The 21,570-nt window shown below is 37.6% G+C and overlaps 1 protein-coding gene across 2 annotated transcripts in view; it reads left to right on the forward strand.

Moving 5' to 3' along the window:
- The first annotated feature begins 275 nt into the window (after positions 1–275).
- The window catches only part of SNX16 (sorting nexin 16), a 29,429-nt gene continuing 8,134 nt past the window's right edge, over positions 276–21,570 (forward strand). For both annotated transcript variants that reach the window (XM_027905319.1, XM_027905320.1), the window contains exons 1-5: positions 276–318; positions 4,863–5,326; positions 9,614–9,700; positions 14,315–14,463; positions 20,129–20,198. In XM_027905319.1, coding sequence (XP_027761120.1) covers positions 4,955–5,326; positions 9,614–9,700; positions 14,315–14,463; positions 20,129–20,198 — 678 coding nt within the window. In that variant the 5' untranslated portion in view covers positions 276–318; positions 4,863–4,954. The remainder of the gene's footprint in view (positions 319–4,862; positions 5,327–9,613; positions 9,701–14,314; positions 14,464–20,128; positions 20,199–21,570) is intronic.

The raw sequence follows: 21,570 nt of genomic DNA on the forward strand, positions 1-21,570 counted from the left end.
CCTACGCGAAACCACCCTAACAACCCGCACTCGGAAGCGGCCGAGGGCTGTCCCGCGCCCGGGATCCGGGAATGCGAATCCCTCTCCCTCCCCTCCCGCTTCTCGGTGCCCCGCGCGGAGGCGAAGCCGCCCACAGGGGGCGCCACAGCGCCAGCCGGGGCACTACAACGCCCACAATGCACCGCGCGCCGGGACACGCCGTCCTTGCGATCCGCTCGTGGCCCCGCCCCTCCCGCCCCGCAGCTCCGCCCCCGCGGGGGGCGGGGCGGGGCCGGGGCGGTGCGGCGGAGCGGGGCGCGCGCGCGGCGGCGGGAGCAGGTGAGCGGGGGCGCGCGCCGGGAGCGGCGGGGCGGGAGACGCCGGCACCGGGAATGAGGGGAGCGGGAGCGGGAGCGGGGGTGGGAGCGGCCGGGCGAGCGGAGCGGAGCGGAACCGAACCTCACCCCACCACCGCCCGTCCCACGCCAGGAAAGGACGGCTCTCGCCGCCTCCGCGCCGCGGCGGTGGCGCAGCTCCCGCGCACCTGTGCGGAGGCGGCCGCGGGCGGTGGCACCGCAGGGTCTGGCTGCGCTCGGGCGGGACGGCGGGGACGGCCCCCCCGCGTTGCCCAGGGCGGGGCGGGGGTGAGGAGCGGCGCCTCACCAGCCGCACCTCGGCGTGGTTCCTCCGGCGCCGCGCTGGGACCGGCCGAGCCCCGCAGCCCCCGTGCGAAGGGATGGGGGCTTCGCGGGGCCCCGGCGGTGCCACGGGCTCGGCGGCCGCCCCGGGAGTTACGTAAAGCGGCGGCCGCGCTGCTGGAGCGTGGCCCTTCGGCCGGGCCGAGCCGGGCCAGGTTACCCCGGGCGGTACCGGTGGGGCTGGGGCGGTTCTCCCATTTCAGAACCGTCACGGCCGAAGCAGCGCATCCTGATGTGCAGGTTTTGGGGGCAGGGTACCTTCAGTGGTTTCTAGTTCCATCACACACACTTTGAAACAGGAGTTGCCCCTCTGTGTGTGTGTGTATGCGCGAGGTGTGATAAATATCCCCCTCAGTTTCGAATTCATAACCAGGTGAAATATGTTGTCAGGTAACTTGACTGAAGGCGGCACAAAATTATTATTATTTAAAAAATCATCAAACCTAACCCAGCAAGTTGTTTCTCTAAATGTTCCACTTGTTCTTCAGTGGGCATTCCTCAGTAGTACTTAAACAGTAAACATCAGAGGTCGGCTTGTCTGTGTTGTCCAAACAGAGGCGTAATATATGTAACCAGATCACAAATAGTATTGCATAGCTAAAAGTCTTCTAAATCCAATTATAATTGTTAAGTAAGGATTGCTTTGTTCCCAATCTATTATCCTTGAATCGTGTGGCTTACGTGTTTCTCACTGAACGTACAAACCATTAGCTTAAGAGGGTTTGGAATTGCGATAGCTGCAAGCTGGAGGCGAACCCTTTTTAAGTGGTTTTATTACAGCCTATTTGCTTCACCCGCAGAAAGGAAGGTGGCTGCTGTAAACACCGGGATAAGCTGGTGTCATGCTGCTCTGTAGCATGTGACGGCTTGGTTCCCGGGACTGTCCTATCCTGTTTCAGATCTAGCAGTCCAGTGCTTCCAGCAAATGTCCTCTTCCTTCTGTTTCGTTCTTAACTTAGAGTTGGGAATCAAGCTAAACCAAATACAGCTTCCAAACAAGAAGCAAATTTCCTGCAAAAGTAGGGTGAATATCCAGACAAGAAAATGCAGTCTGTGGGTTTTCTCAGAGGTGTTGTGAGTGATCTGTTTGCTCTGGAAGTTGGTGTGGTGCACTGATTCTACCGGTTCTGTGCAGTGACACGTGAGACCCGTCTACGGTGAAGCTTGGGGAGTAGCAGTGTGTGCAGCTAAATCTTCCCTCCTCCTTGCTCCACAAACGTAAGCAAGGACCGATGTGGTTTGTGTAAAAGGGTTTTTGAAATGAAATTATTTGCTGTTCCTTTTACTGCATGAATTTGCAGTAAACTATATTCATACAAAAGGCTTGATCCCTGAGATTGTGACCCTCGTTTGAGCATTGTTTGTTTTTCTAGTGTTCAGCCTTCATAAAGTGCAAATTAATGTGATTTTAAACACTGTTGTAATTCATAGCATGTAAATATTTTACATATTTGGAAATTAGGATACTTCTGCAGTTCAATATCGATTTACATACTTATATATATGTATATTTGAGTCTTTTAAGTTCTAATGTAGTATTTTTGTACGTTTCTTTTTCTGGTGGTGGGTTTTTTTTGTTTGCTTTTGACCAAAAAAAATCAAATTAAGTGACATGGTGTGCCCTTCGCTCATTAGACCTGCCGTTTCTGTTGCTCAGATACTACTTTGCTGTGACATGGGTAGTAGCAACCCCTTTTATTTATCTATGGGTGTGTTTACTGCATCAGATTGAGTCAAGAGTGTCCTTTAGAAGAAAATAGAGTCATCATCACCATGTAATGTGCGCTGGCTTGTGATTTGGGGTGGCCTTGCAGAGTACCAGAGAAATTAAACTAGAAAACATACCCTGGGAGAAGGCTTAGTGCAGTCCAGCTGCTAATAAGCATTCAGGCAGTGTTACCAAATTACAGCTGGTCTGATATGAAAGCTGCTGAAGCACGTACAGTGTAGGTGTTGGCGTCTTAACACCGAGTACTTTATCCTCAGGTTGGCCTGTGTTATGTTGCATACCAATATTCAGCTGTTCAGAAATGCATTTCACTTTAAAGAAAAAAGTTGTTCTAGGAAACACATTGTTCACAAGTGTTGTAACTGATGAAAATTTCTGTACAGAGTTTTGGAGCGTTTGTTTGTTTGTTTTTCTTTTCATGAAGTGCTGAAAAGCACAGCTGTTTTATTCTTCTCGAAATTCCACAGACTCCTAAGTGAACTTCATCGCATTCCCTGAGATGTGGGCTTACTTTCCTCTCCTAGTTTGTAGTCATGCAGCACAAGATAATCACTTTTTACTTACAAATTCTTTGATTTCTTGCAATCTGGACTCAGTTGGGTTCTTCTGTTTATAGGGATTTAATATCATACCTCCTAGTAACGTAGCTGTGTTGGACATTCTTTAAGGTGTGTTCTCAATTCCTTATGCTGGTAACATGGAAGAGTCACTGATGTAGCAAGTGAAAACCTTTCTCAATGTTTCATTTAGATATTTATTTATTTAGAGAATATTGCTTGAGAAAATTTACCAGACAGTACCTCATACCTTTATGTTTCTATTTGTATTAAAGAAAAATTATTGCAAAGCTTACTGTTCAGGGCAGAAAAGAGATTTGCTTACTGAGGTACAGGTGGAAAAAGGAATGTAGTTCTTGGTGGAGCTCCAGGAGAACATCTTGTCTCGGGTGCAGGTGTAACTTGTTTTCTCTCATACTGAGGGAGGCTGGAGCAGGTCAGCTGCCTGACACGTGGCTTCAGTCACACAATCAAGCACAGGACTGTGCTGCAACAGAAGCTGCTGGATAGTCCAAAGCCTGTGCCTGGCCAGCAAAGTCAATCAGCAGGAGTTTATGATACTGACATTCCATCTCCCTCAGATGCTGCTGCGTGTCCAGCCTTATCCACAGTGAAGTAGAGGTGTTTCTGAGGAATCACTGCCAGTCTGAAATTGTTCTTGCTGGTGAAGTTACCTGAGCTTTCTGACAGAGTCTGTGAGGACTTCCTGATACAGCTAAAAGGATGACTGAGTTTGTTTTTTCCTTCACTCAAGGAATTTGTTCAAGAGCATTTTTCAGTTTTGCTGATGCTGGTTCATTTAAAATTTATTTCCTTATTCATGTTCTTTAAGATTTATTTAGAGCAAGAGAATGAAAGCATCACTTTACCCTCACAATTAGCAAACTCATTTGGTTTTTGCTGCAGTAGATGATTGATAATATGATGTGAATCAGGTTGACTATTTCCCATTCCACAGCCTCCTGTGGCATCATAGTTGAGTGATATACACCTGGGTGAAACGGGTGATGTCTCAAATCCTGTTAGTCCAAAAAGGTGACATTTAATTTGTATCTTAAAAGAGTTCTTCTTTGGGTACTTTGCTAAAATAAGAAGTTTTTTTGGCAGTTTGATACTGCTGTCTTAATTTTATTTTGCCTTTTTTTAGAAATGTACACACATGCACACAAATGATTGGTTTGTAATGGTTTTGTTGAAGAAAAAATATTAAGCAATGTATTTATCTTTTTTGCCTATTTTTTTTTCCATTTTAATCTGCTGGAATGTGGCTGCTGTTAAAACCCTGCTTCTGATGTGCATGCTTGTAAAACTTAATTGCTCCAATTCCAACTCCAGAAAATATGCCCATTTAACATTGTGACAGATACCTGCAGCATTATATGCAACAGAGTTGTTTTGAAAAACATTGAAAACAGATCCATTATACTTCAGTCAATGTGCAATGTGCAAATATGTTTTTCACCTTATTTGTTTATTGTCTTTTCTTTTTGATTCATGTCATGTATATTGTTGCGTGTTTGCCTCATGTAGTCTGCTCAGAAGCAATTCTGAGAAAACCTCCTGTGCTGTTAAACTTCAACAGCCTCTACAGCTACTTCAGCTTCTTATATGCCCCGAAATTGCTGACGCTTTGGATGAAACAAAATAGTACTTAAATCACGAAGGACAAAAATATTTTTCTCTTTGTAATCTTGCTTTAACTTTTAGTCATTTTAATTTAAACAGTTGTGAAAGAGCTTTAAAGCTCTCTGTCAAATGGTAGAATACAATCTAAAAGCAGCATTTTATGTGAAGCCTAATTCCTTGTGAAAATGTTTAGCCATCAGTACTGCTATATACCGCCTCTTACTCTTGCTTTGACTTAGAAATGACAGCAGTATTTTCTGTCTTTCACTGCAGGTACTGTTCCTGAAAAGAAGAGAAAACATGATTTATACACTGAATGAAGCTTAAAGTCCTGGACCAAAAACTAAGAGGTTTCTTCATGAAGGATGGCAACACCATATGTTCCTGTTCCTATTCCTATTGGAAGTTCATCATCCAACTTTACAAACAGAAACCAAAGAAGTTCTTCTTTTGGGAGCATCTCGACAAGTTCGAGCTCCTCCAAAGGACAGCTGGAGGACTGTACAATTGGTAGTTTTAAAAAGATGAGCGTGCCTGACCAGATTGGTTCTACGTCATCTGCATGTAGCAGTCCACTTGTTAGGACTAAATTTACAGGTCTGGATCCATCCATAGAATATTGTACTCAGCATGTGGAAGAAATAGAGCAGAATACAGATTCCAGGAGCTGGGAGGATCGACCGTCCACGCCTACTATACTGGGCTATGAGGTGATGGAGGAAAGGGCAAAATTCACTGTAAGTTTTTGGGGATAGGATAGTTCATCCTGTAACTATAAGATAACAATTGAATGTGCTTTGCATTCTTTTTTATTAATTAATCCTGCAGTGCAGGGATGTTGGAGTGCTTTACTAGTTTAACAGCTTAGCTTCAAAGTACTGCCTGACAGGAAAATATCATTCCCATTACACAGGTGGGAAACCTAGAACTCGGAAGCAGTCTTTCCTGTAATTGTGTATATGTGGAATAGTAGGAATTCATTCTACTTTAGGTATCAATTCTATTGGAAAAGTCAGGAATTCCTTGCAGAGATACAATTCCTTGTGAAATTAAACTTGTAGGAGTTCTAGGTAGCTAAATATCTGAAATAAAATGTAGTTTTTTGTTTGAAATTAATTATAAGAAACCCTGATATTTGCCTTTTACAGTTATTAGTAGCTTCAAATATTTGTATTGAAGTGCAAACACGTAGGTTTCAACTTCTTGCCCTGCTGAGTTCAGTTTCTAGTAAGGGGAAGTCTGTTCTGCAAACATCAGTGAGAAGTCACTTATGCCATATCTCATGCCAGAACACCAGCTTAACTGGTTTATATTGATTTTTCTCAAAGTCTACTGTAGCTGGCAATTAATTTTTTTTTTACATGCCATAAATATCAGCATATTTCTACGTTTGTTTTTGTGCATGTGGCTGAAACATTTCTTTGAGATAATTCGGTAATGCTTGTGGGACTGATGCAAACTGTTTGTTAGTGATTATTAATTACTTCAGATGACCAACATTAATCAGAAATAGGTAAGGAGGCGGAAATAGACAAAATTCTTTTCCTTCCTTTTTTCTTTTACATTAGTGTGGAATCTAATGCCTTTATTGCAGTTAAAATACTAATGACATCAGGTTCTTTTTGCAATATATTAAATAATGCTTCTTTTTAAGTATTTGAGAATGATAGCCTGTCTTTTCCTAAGATTTTTGGTTTCTAACATGTTCATGCATGGTAGCATAAGAGAAGAGCAGAAGTTTTTTCACATGTAGATTAAAAAATTCCTTTTAAAAAATAACCTTCAAAACTAAAGCAATTATTAATATTGTTATATTGACAAAGATTAGACTGAAAATATCACGGAATCATTTAGGTTGGAAAAGACCCCCAGGATCAAGTCCAACCTTTGATCACTGCAATTAGACAATTGACAATTAGACAATGACCCTAAGTGCCATGTCCGGTAGTTTCTTGAACACTTCCAGGTGACTCTCACCTCTGTGAACAGTCCATTCCAATGTTTAACAGCCTTTTCTGTGAAGGAATTCCTAACCTGATGTCCAGCCTGAACCTCCCTGGCACAGCATGAGGCTGTGTTCTCTCATCCTGTCACTGGTTACCTGGGAGAAGAGGCCAAATCCCACCTGGCTATGTCCTCCTTTCAGGTAGTTGTAGAGAGCAATAAGGTCTCCCCTGAGCCTCCTTTTCTCCAGGTTAAACACCCCCAGCTCCCTCATCTGCTCCCTGTAGGACTTGTGCTCCAGCCCCTTCACCAGCTCCGTTGTCCTTCTCTGGACGCACTCCAACACCTTCATCTCTTCCTTGAAGAAGGAATATGTCAAAAATATGCCAAGGCATATTCCAGTGTGCATGTAAGGTCTCCTTCAGCCATAGTTACAATGACAACTTTGACTCCCTTTTTTATGTAGAAGGCCAGTTGACGGTACAAGTGAAACACTCTTCAATAATTAAAATGCTTGGATGCGTTTTTACTCTTCCTGAATTCACTTCTGCTGTTGTGTTTGTTTCTGAAAGCACATAATTAACTGTTTGTTTTCAGTGGGATGTTGAAAATAAGCTTGCTATTGTGCATTAAGGCCAGCAAGTAATTAGTCCTAGAAATTTGATTTGCTTCTGCAGTGCTAAATCAGTAAGATGGAAGACAGTGGAAGTTAAATTGAGATCACCTGTAAAAGAGAAGAGACTTAATTGCTGAGTTTGTTTTTTCACTGTTGGTAGCATCTCATAGTTTCCAAAAATATGAATCTGAACTACTTAAGCTGGATGATGTCCTAACGTTGAGAGTTAGGTGTTAGTACATGTTGGAGTACGTGGCTGCTGAAGCTTACGTGAGAGAAAACCTAGGCTGAAAAACATCTCTTTGTAAGCAGTTGGTCTCAAGTGAATTACCAGTCCTGGAATGTTCAATTAGCACTTTTTTTCTTTGTTTTAAGCCAAGTACAAATGATAATGAGATGCTGAACTGGCCAGAGATTGTTACTAAATATTGGCATATTTTCATGGAATATTTTGTATTTGTGGAATAAGTCAATTCATGATTGATTGGAATTAATTGAATTTGTTGAATTAACTTGTAATTTTTTCCCAAGATCTTACGTGAAGGAATTAAGAGCTGGGTTTTTTAATACTCCAGTTCTGGTTTATTGATTAGTAATTTTTAAAATAAAAACAAACAAAAAATTTATTTTCAACTTCTGGGGGAAAACCAAACATGTTTGGTTTGGATTGACTGTATCTTTGGGGACCATTAATCACAAGCTGATTGCACTCCTTATTACACTTCAGTTGACCATAATTTGTGAAGACTTAAAAAAAACCCAAAAAAACCAAAAAAACAACTTGTCTAATGTTTACTTGGAAACCATTTAAAGTGAAGCTCAGACTAAATGAATTTTTTTTATGTGTGAATTTTTAAGCAATGCCTTCACAGAACTTTTAGTAGAATAAAAGAATGTAATAGAATATTGATTAGCAAGTACTTCGGCAAGAATATTCCAAAGTTTCTTGTTTTGTGTTTTACTGTCTTCTAGCAAAGAGTCTTCACAGTTTTACATTTCTTTATTTATTTCTTTTATTTATGAAAATAAAACCTTTTATACTTTTAGTATGATAGGAAAACTAAAATATTTGGACAAGCTTTTATACATAAAATGCAAGACAGAAGAATTACTTTTTAATGCTGTCTTTTTAGGCACGTCATACAACTTGAATTTTAAAAGATAATAGCTCTCTCCTCAGTTATAATCCATGACTTCCGGAGTTGATGCTATTTAAAAGTGAAATTCTGTGTTTAAAACATAGATAAGTACTTGCTGAAAAATTGCTATTAATTTGCACTATAGTTATCTGTAGTGTCTGTAACTGTTTGCTACTTAATGTATTATAGAATACAAAATTGCTAAAACCAATCTCACACATGTACAGAGGTTGGCAACCACAAGGGTTATCATGTTGCAGCTACAACAAGAAAAATACATTTATCAACTAAGAAAACCTGCTGTGAAAGCATGAAATACTGGAAAATATTTTACTGTGTAACAGGTTAGAAAATATAGATATTCATATTAGAAAATATAAGATTTTAAATAGAACTTGGTTAAGTAAGGGATTTTTTTATCATTACTATTTTAATATCTTTTTCTGTGTTGCATTTTTTTTTTCTTTAAACTAGAAATGCGTAGACTGGGAACACTGACCCAGTACAATTGCAGAACCTTTCTTTCCTTACCTTGGAGAAAGTAAGGTTATGACAGTAGACACTGTTTTATGTTTTCTAGTTGAAGTTATGTTGTCATATTCATTGTGTTCAGGCATTTGAGTATTAGTCCTCCTAAAAAGTAATTGTTTGATTTTTTTTGTTTGATTATTGTTTTGTTTATTTATCCATTTACTTTTGAATACGAGTATAGTACTGCTGGGCTATTATGTTGCTAAATCTAATTCAAAGGATCCATTTCTTCAGCTATATATGGTGCCAGTATAATCATTCTGATGCAGTTATCAGAATGAAATCGTATTTTGCCTGGAAAGACAAAACCTAATTTTCAAGACAAATGCAACCAAAGGAGGATATAATTTTATTCTGCTTCACTTTCCCTTGTGAAGCAAGTCAGATGAGACCTTTTAAAACAATATCACAGTACCTTATTATTAACAGTCATCTTAAAAACAGATTGCCTTCAATGAATAAAACTATAATTTAGCAAAGGTTAAAGTAGATCACTAAAACATACTTCCTTTACCTCTTTGATAGCTGAGACTTGTGTTTTGCGGGAGAATAAATTTGGGTACAGTTTCACAGACCCTTTCTTAGAGAAAGAAATAGTTAAATATATTTAGGAATTGCAGTAACTCGCTTTCTTAAATTCTGAAATTAATTTATACTGTTTGTACTGATAATTAAGTTATTTTCTTTTAATCTATTAAGAATTTTTTTTAGCCATGAATTTGTTTCCTTAAGAAATAAAGGATAATTTCAGCCTTCCAGACAATGCACTGTGATATTCCTGTCTTTCTACACAGGTATACAAAATACTGGTAAAAAGAAGTCCAGAGGAAAGTTGGGTAGTTTTCAGACGATACACTGACTTCTCCAGGCTTAATGACAAGGTGGGAATTTTATACACTGGTAAATTCTCAGCTGTCGTGCCTTACTGTCCTTTCATGTCTCCTTTTCTTTGTCTCTCACCTTTTTGTCACTTCTTCTGAAATCACTACAGCTGATACAAAGAAGGTGTAACAGCTCCATTTGAAGCTTAGTGTACTTAAGACTTTGTATTTGTTCTTAGTCTATGTGGTAAAGGAAATTAACTCTTCAATATTTATCCCCTGCATGAAAATAGAACTAGGGACTTGTAGCCTCTTGCAGGAATGATCCAGTAATTATTCATTCAATTTCTGCCTAACAAACTCTGTTTTTTTCATGATAAACCTGAGGTTTCACGAAGCTCTTTGTGTGTTGGTCAGTCTTCAGTTGCTTTCAGTGTCTTCAAAGTTAATTGCTAAATACTATATGAGAACTTTAAAGATGGAGATAATTAAGAATTCTGGATCAGCAACTCAATATTTTAAGAACACTTGAAAGCAAAAAATTCTTATCTGAAAACCACAAGTTTTTATTATTGTTCAATTGTACTTGGCAACCGAAAGTAGAAAAACAGAATTACAGTTTTCTTTTTCCACTCTCTTCACTCCTAAGAATAATCTTTCATTGCCAGTTTAACATATTTTCTGCTATTACGTTCTTTCATGTTTCAATTTGTAACTTTTATAACACTCCTTTTCTTTACCAATGGTAAGGAATTTTTTTACATGCCTTATCTGCTTTGATTTATGTGCCCATTCTGCTAAGAACTTAATTGAGCTGAAATTTTGAACATGGACTTGAACTTATACATTTCTCTGTGTTCTTGGTTTGACATGCTTATTTATCTTCTAGGCTACCTTTAAAACATCAGTGCAGTCTGAAATGAAATTGTTGAATGTTAATTAGTTTACAGACTTCTTTTTGAAGAAATGTCAATCTTTTTAGATAGTCTTGGTATTCACAAAAGCTTGACTTCTGTTGAGATGATGATCTTAGTGTTTCAATTCAAATTTTGGAAGTCACATCATACAGCAGTTTGTATCTTGATCAGCTGTGTCCAGTATAGGTCAAGAATTGTTTTTGTGGTTATCAGTGTTTTGAAAAATTGAAATGCCACAAGTATTAATTTTAGAATAAATATTTTGATTTTACAAGTGAAGTCCTTAGTCTTTGCCATCAAAACTTTGACAAAAGTGTTTGGCTTCTAGCATGATTTCTAAGTATGAGGATTTCTGTTTAAAAGGAAAATGTTTATTTTTTTCCTTGGGTCACTGTCTGAAGCTTTTTCATCTTTCAGTATACATCTAAAGTTTTATTATGCTATTTTTCTGTAATTCTCTAGAATGTCCAGAATGATGATATGTTTCAGTTCCCACAGCTGGCATTTCTGTATTAGAAAAAGCATAGTGTCTTGCAGACCAAAGGGTAAATGGTTGTACGCAAGCATCAGTCATTAAAAGGCACAGAGCAACACTTGCAGTTTTTTGTTCTCTAATGGCAAATATAGATGTGCAGTTGCATGCATGTAAACTTTCGAGATTTTCTGTACCCTTTCTCCTAGAAATCCAGCGTAAGCAAAAGACATGCACTATCTTGTAAGTCCTTTTCCTCACCACCCTTCTCAAGGTTGGTGGCAAGTTATTAATTCCCTGAAATGGTACTAGAAACTTGGCATTAAATGCCAATTGAACTGAATAATCGATCACTGTGATTGCTGTGTGAATCAGTTTGAGAGGTTAACATAGCAGGAAAACCAAGTAAAGACAAAGAGCAGTAAGTTTTTTTGTGTGTCAGGTATATACTTATTCATGAGTCCAAACTGAACTGAGAGTTGGACTTCAGCAGTGGCTAAAAATGGAGAAAAGGTGAGAGTAGGTACAGTGTCACAGTGGGGGCATGTGTAGATAAAATCAGGATGAACAAATATAGCTCAGCTAACTAAAAAAAGGAGTTACTGAACTTATAGTAATAGCATTCTTTATTTACCCTGATCTCTTAAAGAACATAAAGAAGGCAAAATAGCAATAAGATCCTAGAAAGTGTTTTGTACTTTCAGTATTTTCTGAAATATTTTTAGTAGGGAACAGCTAATAAAATAGAAATGAGTGGAAGTAAAAGAGCTCATAATCATTAACTTCCCTTTTATGAATGAAATCAGTAAGTGCAGCAACGAGTTAAGACCTGAACAGATTTCAAGTAAGGAACAAATTCTTTGAATGTCAAAGTTGTCTACTTTCCAGGCCAGGAAAAGGTTATGAAAACTCCATAACTACTGAAAGAAGACAAATAGAAGATGATGGCAAAGGAGAGAGAAGTATGGGTACACAAGAAGCCACATAATGATCTTAAAGTCAGAAGTAATTAAAAAAATACAAATACAGGTTAGTACAAGGAAGGTAGTACAGACTTCTGAAGACTAAGGTGAAAGGGCTGAGATGCAGAGTGGACTCACATGGGATGCTAAGAGTAAAAAGAAAAGTATTATAAATCCTTAAAGACAGAAGTAAGGGAAAGAGAATAAAATAAGAGATCCATTCTTTGACAGCAAACTATGGAAAACAAATAGTAAATGTTACAGCAAAACTGAAATAGTGTCTCTTTCTAAAGTTTGTTACTGTGCTGGTAGAGATGTTGAACAGATAATGAAATGACCAGTGTTTAGAACCAAAAAGTTAACCATTTTTCCCCAAGACTACCTCATGTGAGGTGCATAATGTATCACGTGATGATGTTGGAGAGAGACATGTAGGAAAGGTGCTGGATACAAGGAAGCAATTGTGGCCAGAATAACTTGTCTGACCTTCCTGCTGTGTCTGAGGAGTGTTCAAGAAAAAATGCCCCAGGAACGTGCTGTTGAAAAATAGTCTGCTGACAGCAGCTGGCTTTCTCATATTCCTCATCCACAAGAGTAGTCTGTGGGTAGGCATACTCTTTCCTTAGAAATAAATTACATGATCTGTGTGACCAGACAAGTGAAATTACCATTAAGCAGAAATCTGTGTGGTTGAAAAGCTTTCCCTGCAATGGTTATCTGCGGTCTTCTGTATGGCTAACACAGGAACTCATTTTGTTATATTCTCTGAGTTCAGTCCTGTTCAGTATTTTATCAATTTAAGAGCTGTTATGGAATGTAGAGGATACTTATATATGTGATATTTATGATTACTTGGTAATAGGTGAAGGAACTGCTGATGACCAAAGATAAACTTAAAAATATCAAGAGGAGTCTAATATCGAGATGAAATTCAGTAAGAGGAAAACATACACTTAAATAATTGAATGCAGAAATAAAGAGCAAGGCTTTGACGATAAATTATACATAAGAAACTTGTATTTATCGTGGGATATTTCAATATACAATACTTGTGATGTTTAAAAGGCACCCTTCTTATGCTGTGAAATGGTAGTTACGTGAGTAAAGGTGATCCATTAACGTGGTTCTTCCTTGAAACTATGTAGAGAGATTGTATGTGAAATGCAGTAGCTCTAAAAACCTAATCTGCTGAAAAAGCTACCCGTTAGCATTTTCTGTGAGTCCATAAAGAGTAGTTAAATAGATAACACTTATTGTCAGAAGGGTTAAATTTTGCTCAACAAGGATCCAGACACCCACTGAAGAATTACACTGCAGCTTCGTAAATGCTGAGTGCTAAACTGTTTTCAAGGCAGATTCTAAAATACCTGCCACTGCAACATTTGTGTGAATATATTAGGTGTATGCAGTACACCTCTGACAAAAGTTGTCTTGATCCTGTATTTAGAAAAAAAGATTAAACAATTCTTGTGGCAGTTGGGATATCAGATTTTGTAAAATTAGTTTGCATTTTCATGCTGGTTGTAAGTCTTCCAATATTTTTCTGTGTCAAGCATCCCTTCTTAGAAAAGGCTTCAAAAATTGTTTTTTATTGAAGTGTTAGTGGTTTTTTTGATAGTTAAGCATATTAGAAAAAATAATTGGCATCTTTGGGTAAGTCCATTATAATATAGTTTCATGCTTCCATTCCCTTGAATATTTAATTTCTGAATTAAAAAAATTCTAGATACTTTTAATGTCAGCTATACCCCATTGCTATTTAAGTAACTCAGTACAATTTTGCATGTTACTACTAGGGTTTGAACTTCACATGCATATTGAAATTTTAATATTCTGAGTGTACAAAGAGCTACTCTTTACTATAAGTGTCTCAGGCAAGTGTTGTAATTTAGTCTGTTAGTCCCCCCCAAAAAGGCAAGTTGCAGAGCTGTAGATCTGTAATGGATTTTTATAGATAGTACTTATTGTCCCTGAGTACTTTGGAAGAAACACCACTGAAATGCTTCCCCATGTGATACTGAACATTGAATAACAAAGCAAAGGTTTTCATTCCCATTTTTATCTTGTAAATTTGAGAGGTCATTGGATTGCATAAGGCAGCACAGCAAGTGACAGAACTGTGTCCACAATTTATGCTGTAATTTGAATTGTACTTATGGTTGAGACTTAGCCTTCTGCTTGAACTTAGCGGAAATCAGAAAGATCTTGTAATTCTGAGTAAAGTCAGTGCCTGTGTCAAAATGAGTATTTTGACAAGACTTTTTTCTTGGTGTTTTGTTGTTTTGTTTTTTTTTTTTTTAATTGGCTTTGATTTCAATTTCAGCTAAAAGATATGTTTCCGGGCTTTCGGTTGGCCCTTCCACCAAAGCGCTGGTTCAAGGATAATTACAATCCTGACTTCTTGGAAGATCGACAGTTGGGACTGCAAGCATTCCTCCAGAACCTCGTAGCTCATAAAGATATTGCTAACTGGTACGTGATTAAACTTTGCTTTTGCATTTGTGGTTTTTTTTTTTATTTTCCAAACTGCTCTTATCAACTCCTAGACTCTAGCAGTGTGTATCTGAGCAATGTGGTAAGGGATTTAATTAGCATTCATTGTGTGCATTTGGTCATTCTGTGAATTATTTAATGTCCTTGTAAATTATTCCCATCTTAACATAAACAAAAGAGAAGAATTGCAGTATTTTGAATTGTACATGGATAACTACTAAAAGTTGTAGTATTTAAAATGTTAGACTAATCCCATATTTACTCCTGAAACATTACTTCTCTCTGCTTAATGTGGAATTGATATATTGTTAATTTATACTAGGATTAAAAGTTATGCTTTCATAGTGGAAAGTACCTACACTATTATGGAATCGGTTCTTAAAATGAAAATTAAAATACAGGTTTTGAACTTACATGATGTGATGATAATAGGAGTACATCTACAGATTGCTATATGTAAGTAGATTGAAACCACAAATAAAAAATTTCCCAACAGTTTAAAAAACATAATGTGTTTAATCAACAAAGTCTCTTTGAGCAGTATCTTTTTTCATACAAAGTGGGAGATTCTTCCTAAGCAGGAAGATGAATAGAGCATAATTCTGGCAAATTAAGTGTAAAATCATTTCAATACAGGCCAGAAGAGAATTTGAGTAAGCAGATAGTTAGATGTAGAGCAGTTAGTTCTAAAAACTTCTTCCAGCAGCAGAAATAAAAGAGTTGAACTTACTGTACCAGAGATTCTTTGAGGAATGAGTCTGATGATGTATCATCATCTGAAACCTCATTCAAAACAAAGAATAAGAAATTTGCTAAAGCAAACAGCATTGCCTCAAGAATTTTAAAGGAACTAAAATGTAAAACTGCCAAGCTGTAGTGTGAGACCATATAATGCTTATATCTGCTTTACTTTTTAGTAGAAGGGCTGTTACTAGTTTAGGCACATTTTTATAAGATGTTTGACTGCTGAGTTTAGAAACTAGAGATTCATATGTAAGTCTGACTTTTGGTACTGTTTTTAATAAAAAAAAAAAATACCAAAGTGGTTAGCAGGTGAATAACCATAATACTTGAAAAAGCACTATTGTCTTTTGTAGAGGGAAATCCAACAAACAAGTAGTTATGACAAGGCTTGTATAGAATGGTTAGAAGACAAGGGAAAAAGGATTGATGGAAATTTAGGAGCATTATATGTGGAAAGCTAGATCACAGTTATCAACACTGATGTTCAGGAACATCTTGAAATTATCTGGAATATGGAATGAACAAAGAGATCATGAACTATTATAGAAGAATCAAGAAGCACTGAGTGACTAATACTAATTTTCAGCAAGTACATCCATGCAGATTTGTAAACTGTTTTTTACAACCTGGAAAATAACTATTGGTACTGATATCACTGGTTTTCTGAATCAGTTCAGTATTCAGCAATAGTCCAAAATTTTCATTAAAATTGTTAGAGGAACTTAAAAGGGGAAAAAAATTATTGCTGTGGGAATCGTAGTTGTACTTCCACGTAGTCCAGTGGTAAAACACAGCATTCAGTTTTGAAAGAGGTGTCTGCTAGAGGTACAGAGAAAGCAAACAACAACAGATGAAGCTACAGAAAAATTTCCCTGCAAGAAGAGTTCTTTTCTCCTTAGTCTGTTGTCTTGGGTAAGAGCTGGCTAAACAAGGCGTGTGAAATCATCAAAGGGGATAGGGAAGGTGAGTAAAGAATGTTAATATTTGGATGATTCATAGTCATCTTGCAGTATGTCACACTGAGTGGTGAAGCTTTGTTACGAGATGTCAAAGACAAAGCTTAAATGGTTTCAAAAAGAAATTGAGATCAACCTGTGAGCTTCTGTGTCAATGGCTATTAAATATAATTATATGGATGAAGCATGCAGCCAAGCAGTTTAAGAACTTCCTGATTGCTAAATTACACAATTATAGGTGTGCCAAAAAAAAGGAATTATTCTCTGATATTACCTAAATGTCACTTGTGTTATGCTGCTGGAGACAGACTAGTGGGCAGAACGGACTTTTAGTCTACTTGAATGGATCTGCAGGCTTCGTGCTTCATGTTGTTGCAGCTAGTTTGGTATTTTAACTAGCTTGTTTATATATTAATAATGGAACATGTTGGAAAAAATAGTATGTCATAATTTAAGGCAAAAACCCAAACCAGAACTTGCAGACTGCATTGCTCCTCAGATACAAAAAGGAAATGTTTGTGGAATCACTTTGTTTCTGGCTAATGAACAATAGTTGCCTGAAATGTGATAATGGGAATTGTGATCTTGGCTGTGTAAGACTCTGCATAAAGATGAAGTTTTTTAAGAAACTTTATATCCTATGGACACAGGTTATAGTCTAATATAACCTATGGAAGGTCTGAATTCCTCAGGAGGTGATTATAACTAGTGAGGTTTGATCTGTCTTAATATTTGTGCCCACTTATCACAGAATAAAGGTTACTGTTAATGGAAATTAGTATTTGCACCTCACATGAGCAGTGGTGAGAATCTGACCATGCTTTCTCCTTTCAAGTTCACCATTTACTTCTACAGTTTTGCAAATAAGTCAAAATGCTTGGGTCACACCAAAAACAAATGAACCTTTTATCCTTGTAGAGAAGTCTCTTTATTTCTCTTTGTGCTTTATTATCACTGAGGCACTGACAGTAGGAATTTTGCCCTTCAGGGATAGGAGACCTCATTTGGTTATACCTATTTTTTGATAAAACTAGATTCACAAAGTAATTTAAAGATAAAATGTAGGATGCTGTGAAGGGGACTAAATTTAGCGCATTTTGTGGATTTCTTCTCATATTTTGCATTGTAATAAAGTTTCAGTGAAAGATCAAATTGAAATGCTTGCATAGTTTAATGTGCTCAAGAAAATGTCCTATAACTCATGAAGTGGGAGAAAGGAGTTTAACCTGCTAAACAGAAATGTCATCTGGCTTTATAGAGATGACACAGCTCTCCAGCCCTCCGCCCTGTATAAGAAGCTTGGTCGGCTTTGAGTCAGGGATCCAGTGTGCCACACTGCCCCTGATGCTGGCATTGCTGCCTCTCTGGAGAGGAGTATCGGCCAGCACATGAGCGAAGAAAGAAGCCGTGTACAGGAAGCTTTGCCACATGTGATACAAAAGATTCTGTGATACTTTTAAGGCAGGGTCTTTTGTTTGTTAAATGAAAGAGGTGTAACACGTGGAGGGAAGAGCAGTGTCAGAGCAGACTGAGTACAGCTGGGCTGCACATAAATGTTTATGCCATCAGGTGCATATTTTAGCTAAAGAAAAAATGTTTTTGGTGACCTGTGGCTTTAGGTTTCTTGGCTCCTTATGTAAAATAATGAATCTACAGCTTTTGATTTCAAGTAGTTTTGAAAACTGTAGAAAAAGACACCATTTTCCGCCAGCAGCCGCAGGGAAAGCAGAAAAGTTTACCCTTATGTAAGTAGGTGATATATGTAGGTTTGATACTTTTTACATTTATTTTTCTGGATATTTTGGTTTTCACTCACAAGCATTACTATGTGTTATGCCATGTTAATATTACATTTTAATAACTCAGGAAAATTACTGAATACTTTTAAAATATGTTTGAACTGCACATGCGAATAAGAATTAAGATGCTGAGGAAAAATGGTGAGCAGAGGTTTTTCCACATAATGAGTTCTTCTGTATTGGACCAGTATGAGTTCCTGCAGTGTCTTAGCTGAGGAAAAATGGTGAGCAGAGGTTTTTCCACATAATGAGTTCTTCTGTATTGGACCAGTATGAGTTCCTGCAGTGTCTTAATGGCTGAATTGTTCTTTTCATTTAAAAAAATGGACTTGAGCATCATGTCGGAAAAGGGTCATCTCAAACATATTAAACTGTTTGAAGAAGGGGGAGAAAAACCAACCCTGCTCTTCTCCTTGAAATGTACTTTATATGCCTGAATAACTTTCATTTGGTTTCAAGTTATGTTTTCTGATCGTTTCCCTGATGAATTGTTGCCAGTTATCATTTTTTGTGCTAATTGGAGTGATAATTTTGGTTCAGGTGGCAGAATTTTTCATTATTTATTTGAGTACATGAGAGAAGCTGTTTTAATAGTACAAGTTTAGGTTTGTGCCTTGCACAGATCACGGACTGATAATTAAAACATTTGTCACATAAGTTAAGTAGGGAAAGGAATGATTACAGGAAAAAAAATCAGTTTGGTGTAAAGGCTGATGAGGTAAAAGCAGATACAAAGATAAGATTTCTCACCAACCTTTGGCCACCTGTTTCTACACATATGCAGTAAGTGAAAGCAGACTTACAAAAATCAAGCAACAAAATAAGCATTCAGTGTAGTTTAGATAAATATTCTTGAGAGCCTTTTTAGAACTAAAAGTGATGCTATAATCAATGATTAGTGTTTGAAGAAATTTTTCCTCATTTTGCTTGCCACACCTGAAGTTGTTTGATTAGATTGGTAGCTGGGTGAAAGTTTCCTTTCTTGTGTTTGTACTTTGTGTCTACCTCAAATGCAGAGAATGAGTGGAAGGCAGAAAATAACTGCCTTTTGCCCCCATGTTTCCATGGGATGAAGGAGGTGGGAGGAGGAGACAGGAAATTAAGTTTAGATTCTCATCTTCCATTTTTGTGCATTCATTGCAGTAGGATTTAAAGTAGTGAGTGCAAGCACAGCACTGCTCATGTTACTGCTTGCTAATTAATTGTGAATACAGTGTTCTGATTAGAGGTTATTTGTAGAAGAATGAGTACAACCAAGCAGGAAAGTCTTAAAAAAGGTGGCTGGAGGGATGTGTTTGAGGATGTTTCAGTTCTCTGAGAAGTAATCTAAACTTGGAAGGTAGAATGAGCAAGATGCTTGAAATACTCTGTAGTAAACCACAGGGTTACACATACTTCCTTCTTCTGACTTTTGCAAAACAATTCACAGAGGGGGTGACAGCTGTTACACAATTCTGAGTGGAATGCATTAGTTTAAAATGTATGTCTAGAGATGGCTGTGTAGTATATCCATGGCACATTAACTTTGTCTCTTATCATTTTATAACTTATTCTTTTTATAAAAATTGTTTAGTGTCTATATAAAAATATGTACTGTATATATAAAAATTATATACTGTGTATATGTCAGTGGATTATGACCTTAGCAAAATGGAGACAGGTGGACATGAATCAGTACTGATTCTTAGTTCCCCTGATACTATCTAAGGGATCTGCATATGGACATTAACAGCAAACTTTTTCATCCATCTTATTTATTTTTCACCAGGGGAATTTTTCATACATCTTCAATACCAAAGTGATAAACTTGTCAGTTGTCATGTAGCAACAAATTGTATTAAAATTTTAAAAAACAAACAAACAAAAACCCCCAAACAAACAAAAACCAAACCAACAAACAAAAAACCCCATGAAAGATCATGTTCTAAAATTGCTTACTCATCTTCGTAAGCTACATTTTAAATACTCTTCCTGGTGAACACATACAACTGAGACTTAATAGTTTGTTAATATTATTTTGGCTACTTGGGGGTAAAATTTGAGGCTAGGTGTTTGTGTCCCTTAAAGAAATACTTCCATTGTATGATCATATTTGTTGTTGCTGGTTTTGTACTTCAGTAATTCACTCTCTTTTATTTGGTAAAGCCTTGCAGTGAGAGAATTTCTTTGTCTGGATGATCCTCCGGGTCCTTTTGACAGTCTAGAAGAGAGCAGGGTAAGTGCTAAGCAATAGGATAAAATCAGAATGCAAAAGGCAGTTGTTGTTAGAATATTGTAAGATCTGTTGCATGGTATGGAATGAAACACTTCTGCTTTTGTTCTTTCACAAAAATCCCAAAATACTGTCTTTATAAAACGAGTCCAGTCTGATTAATGGTGCACGCTGATCGTCTTTGACTGCTGTACTTCATCCCTGTCCCCAGATATATCATCTTCCTTTTTGTCTTTTATGAGCTGGGGGTGAAGTTTGTTTTTTAAGGCAATTGCAACTGCTTATATAAGGGAACCACTGAATAGAAGGAGAGATTTTATAAGTTTACATTCAGCACATTGTTACAATGCTTATGCCTTGGACTTCAGGTCTTGCATTGAAATACTTCTTGCCATAAAAATCATAGAATAGTTTGGGTTGGAAGGGATTAAAGATCATCTAGTTCCAACACCCCTGTCGTGGGAAGGGACACCTTCTCATGTAATGAATGTAATGGCCACCAAAAATAGTGTTCTTGCAGCAAATTAATTAGTGACAAGTAGTGTTGTAAAACAGCAGCCTTGCAACGCACACTGAACAAATAATACTGTGTGCTGCAGCCTATTTTTTTAGAAGTAAATTTCATTGACATGCAGAGCTGTATTGAGTCTGCCTAGAACAGATTATGTTAGTTTTCTTGCTTTACAGAATAACTGTGTTTTAGAATTGTACATACATTGTTAGTCTTGTAGAAATTATAAATGTTAAGTGATGCTCCTTCAACTAAACTTATATTTACCAGTTTGTTTTGTATGTAAGTGGGAGTGCCTTGGCTCTTGTTACATTACTATGTGCGTGTTTTTAGTCACAAGCTCATATTTGATTTCTGTATAATCACTTTTCATTGTTGCTATTTAAGATGATGAAAATTTTAAAAAATTACTGTAATTATTTGTTCACATAATTAAAAAAATCTAAGTGCCGCCTTCACTGAAATTTCGATAATGCCTATTGTGGTGAAGTCTCAGTGTTATTCTCCCACCACAGAAATTTAATCAAACCATTAAAATAGCTGTATTCTGTTGTTAAAAACAGCACTTGAACTTCTGGTCCCCAAGGGACACCCCACCTCATTACAGAGTGATTGAGGTTGGAAGGGACCTCTTGAGATCATCTAGGCCAACCCTCCTGCTCAAGTAAGGTTGCGCAGGACAATGTCCAGTCAGGTTTTCAGTATTTTACAGAAGAGACTTCACAACCTCTCTGTGCAACCTGTTCCGGTTTTGGATCACCATCATAGTAAAAAAGTGTTTTCAGGTGTTCGGATTGAATTTCCTGGGGTTTAATTTGTGCTCATTGTCTCTTGTCCTGTCAGTGGGCACCACTGAAAAGTATC

The sequence above is a fragment of the Empidonax traillii genome, unplaced genomic scaffold (assembly GCF_003031625.1).
Source record: "Empidonax traillii isolate 1590-97213 ecotype Southwest subspecies unplaced genomic scaffold, ASM303162v1 scaffold1140:size184413, whole genome shotgun sequence".
In the NCBI taxonomy this organism is placed as follows: Eukaryota; Metazoa; Chordata; class Aves; order Passeriformes; family Tyrannidae; genus Empidonax; species Empidonax traillii.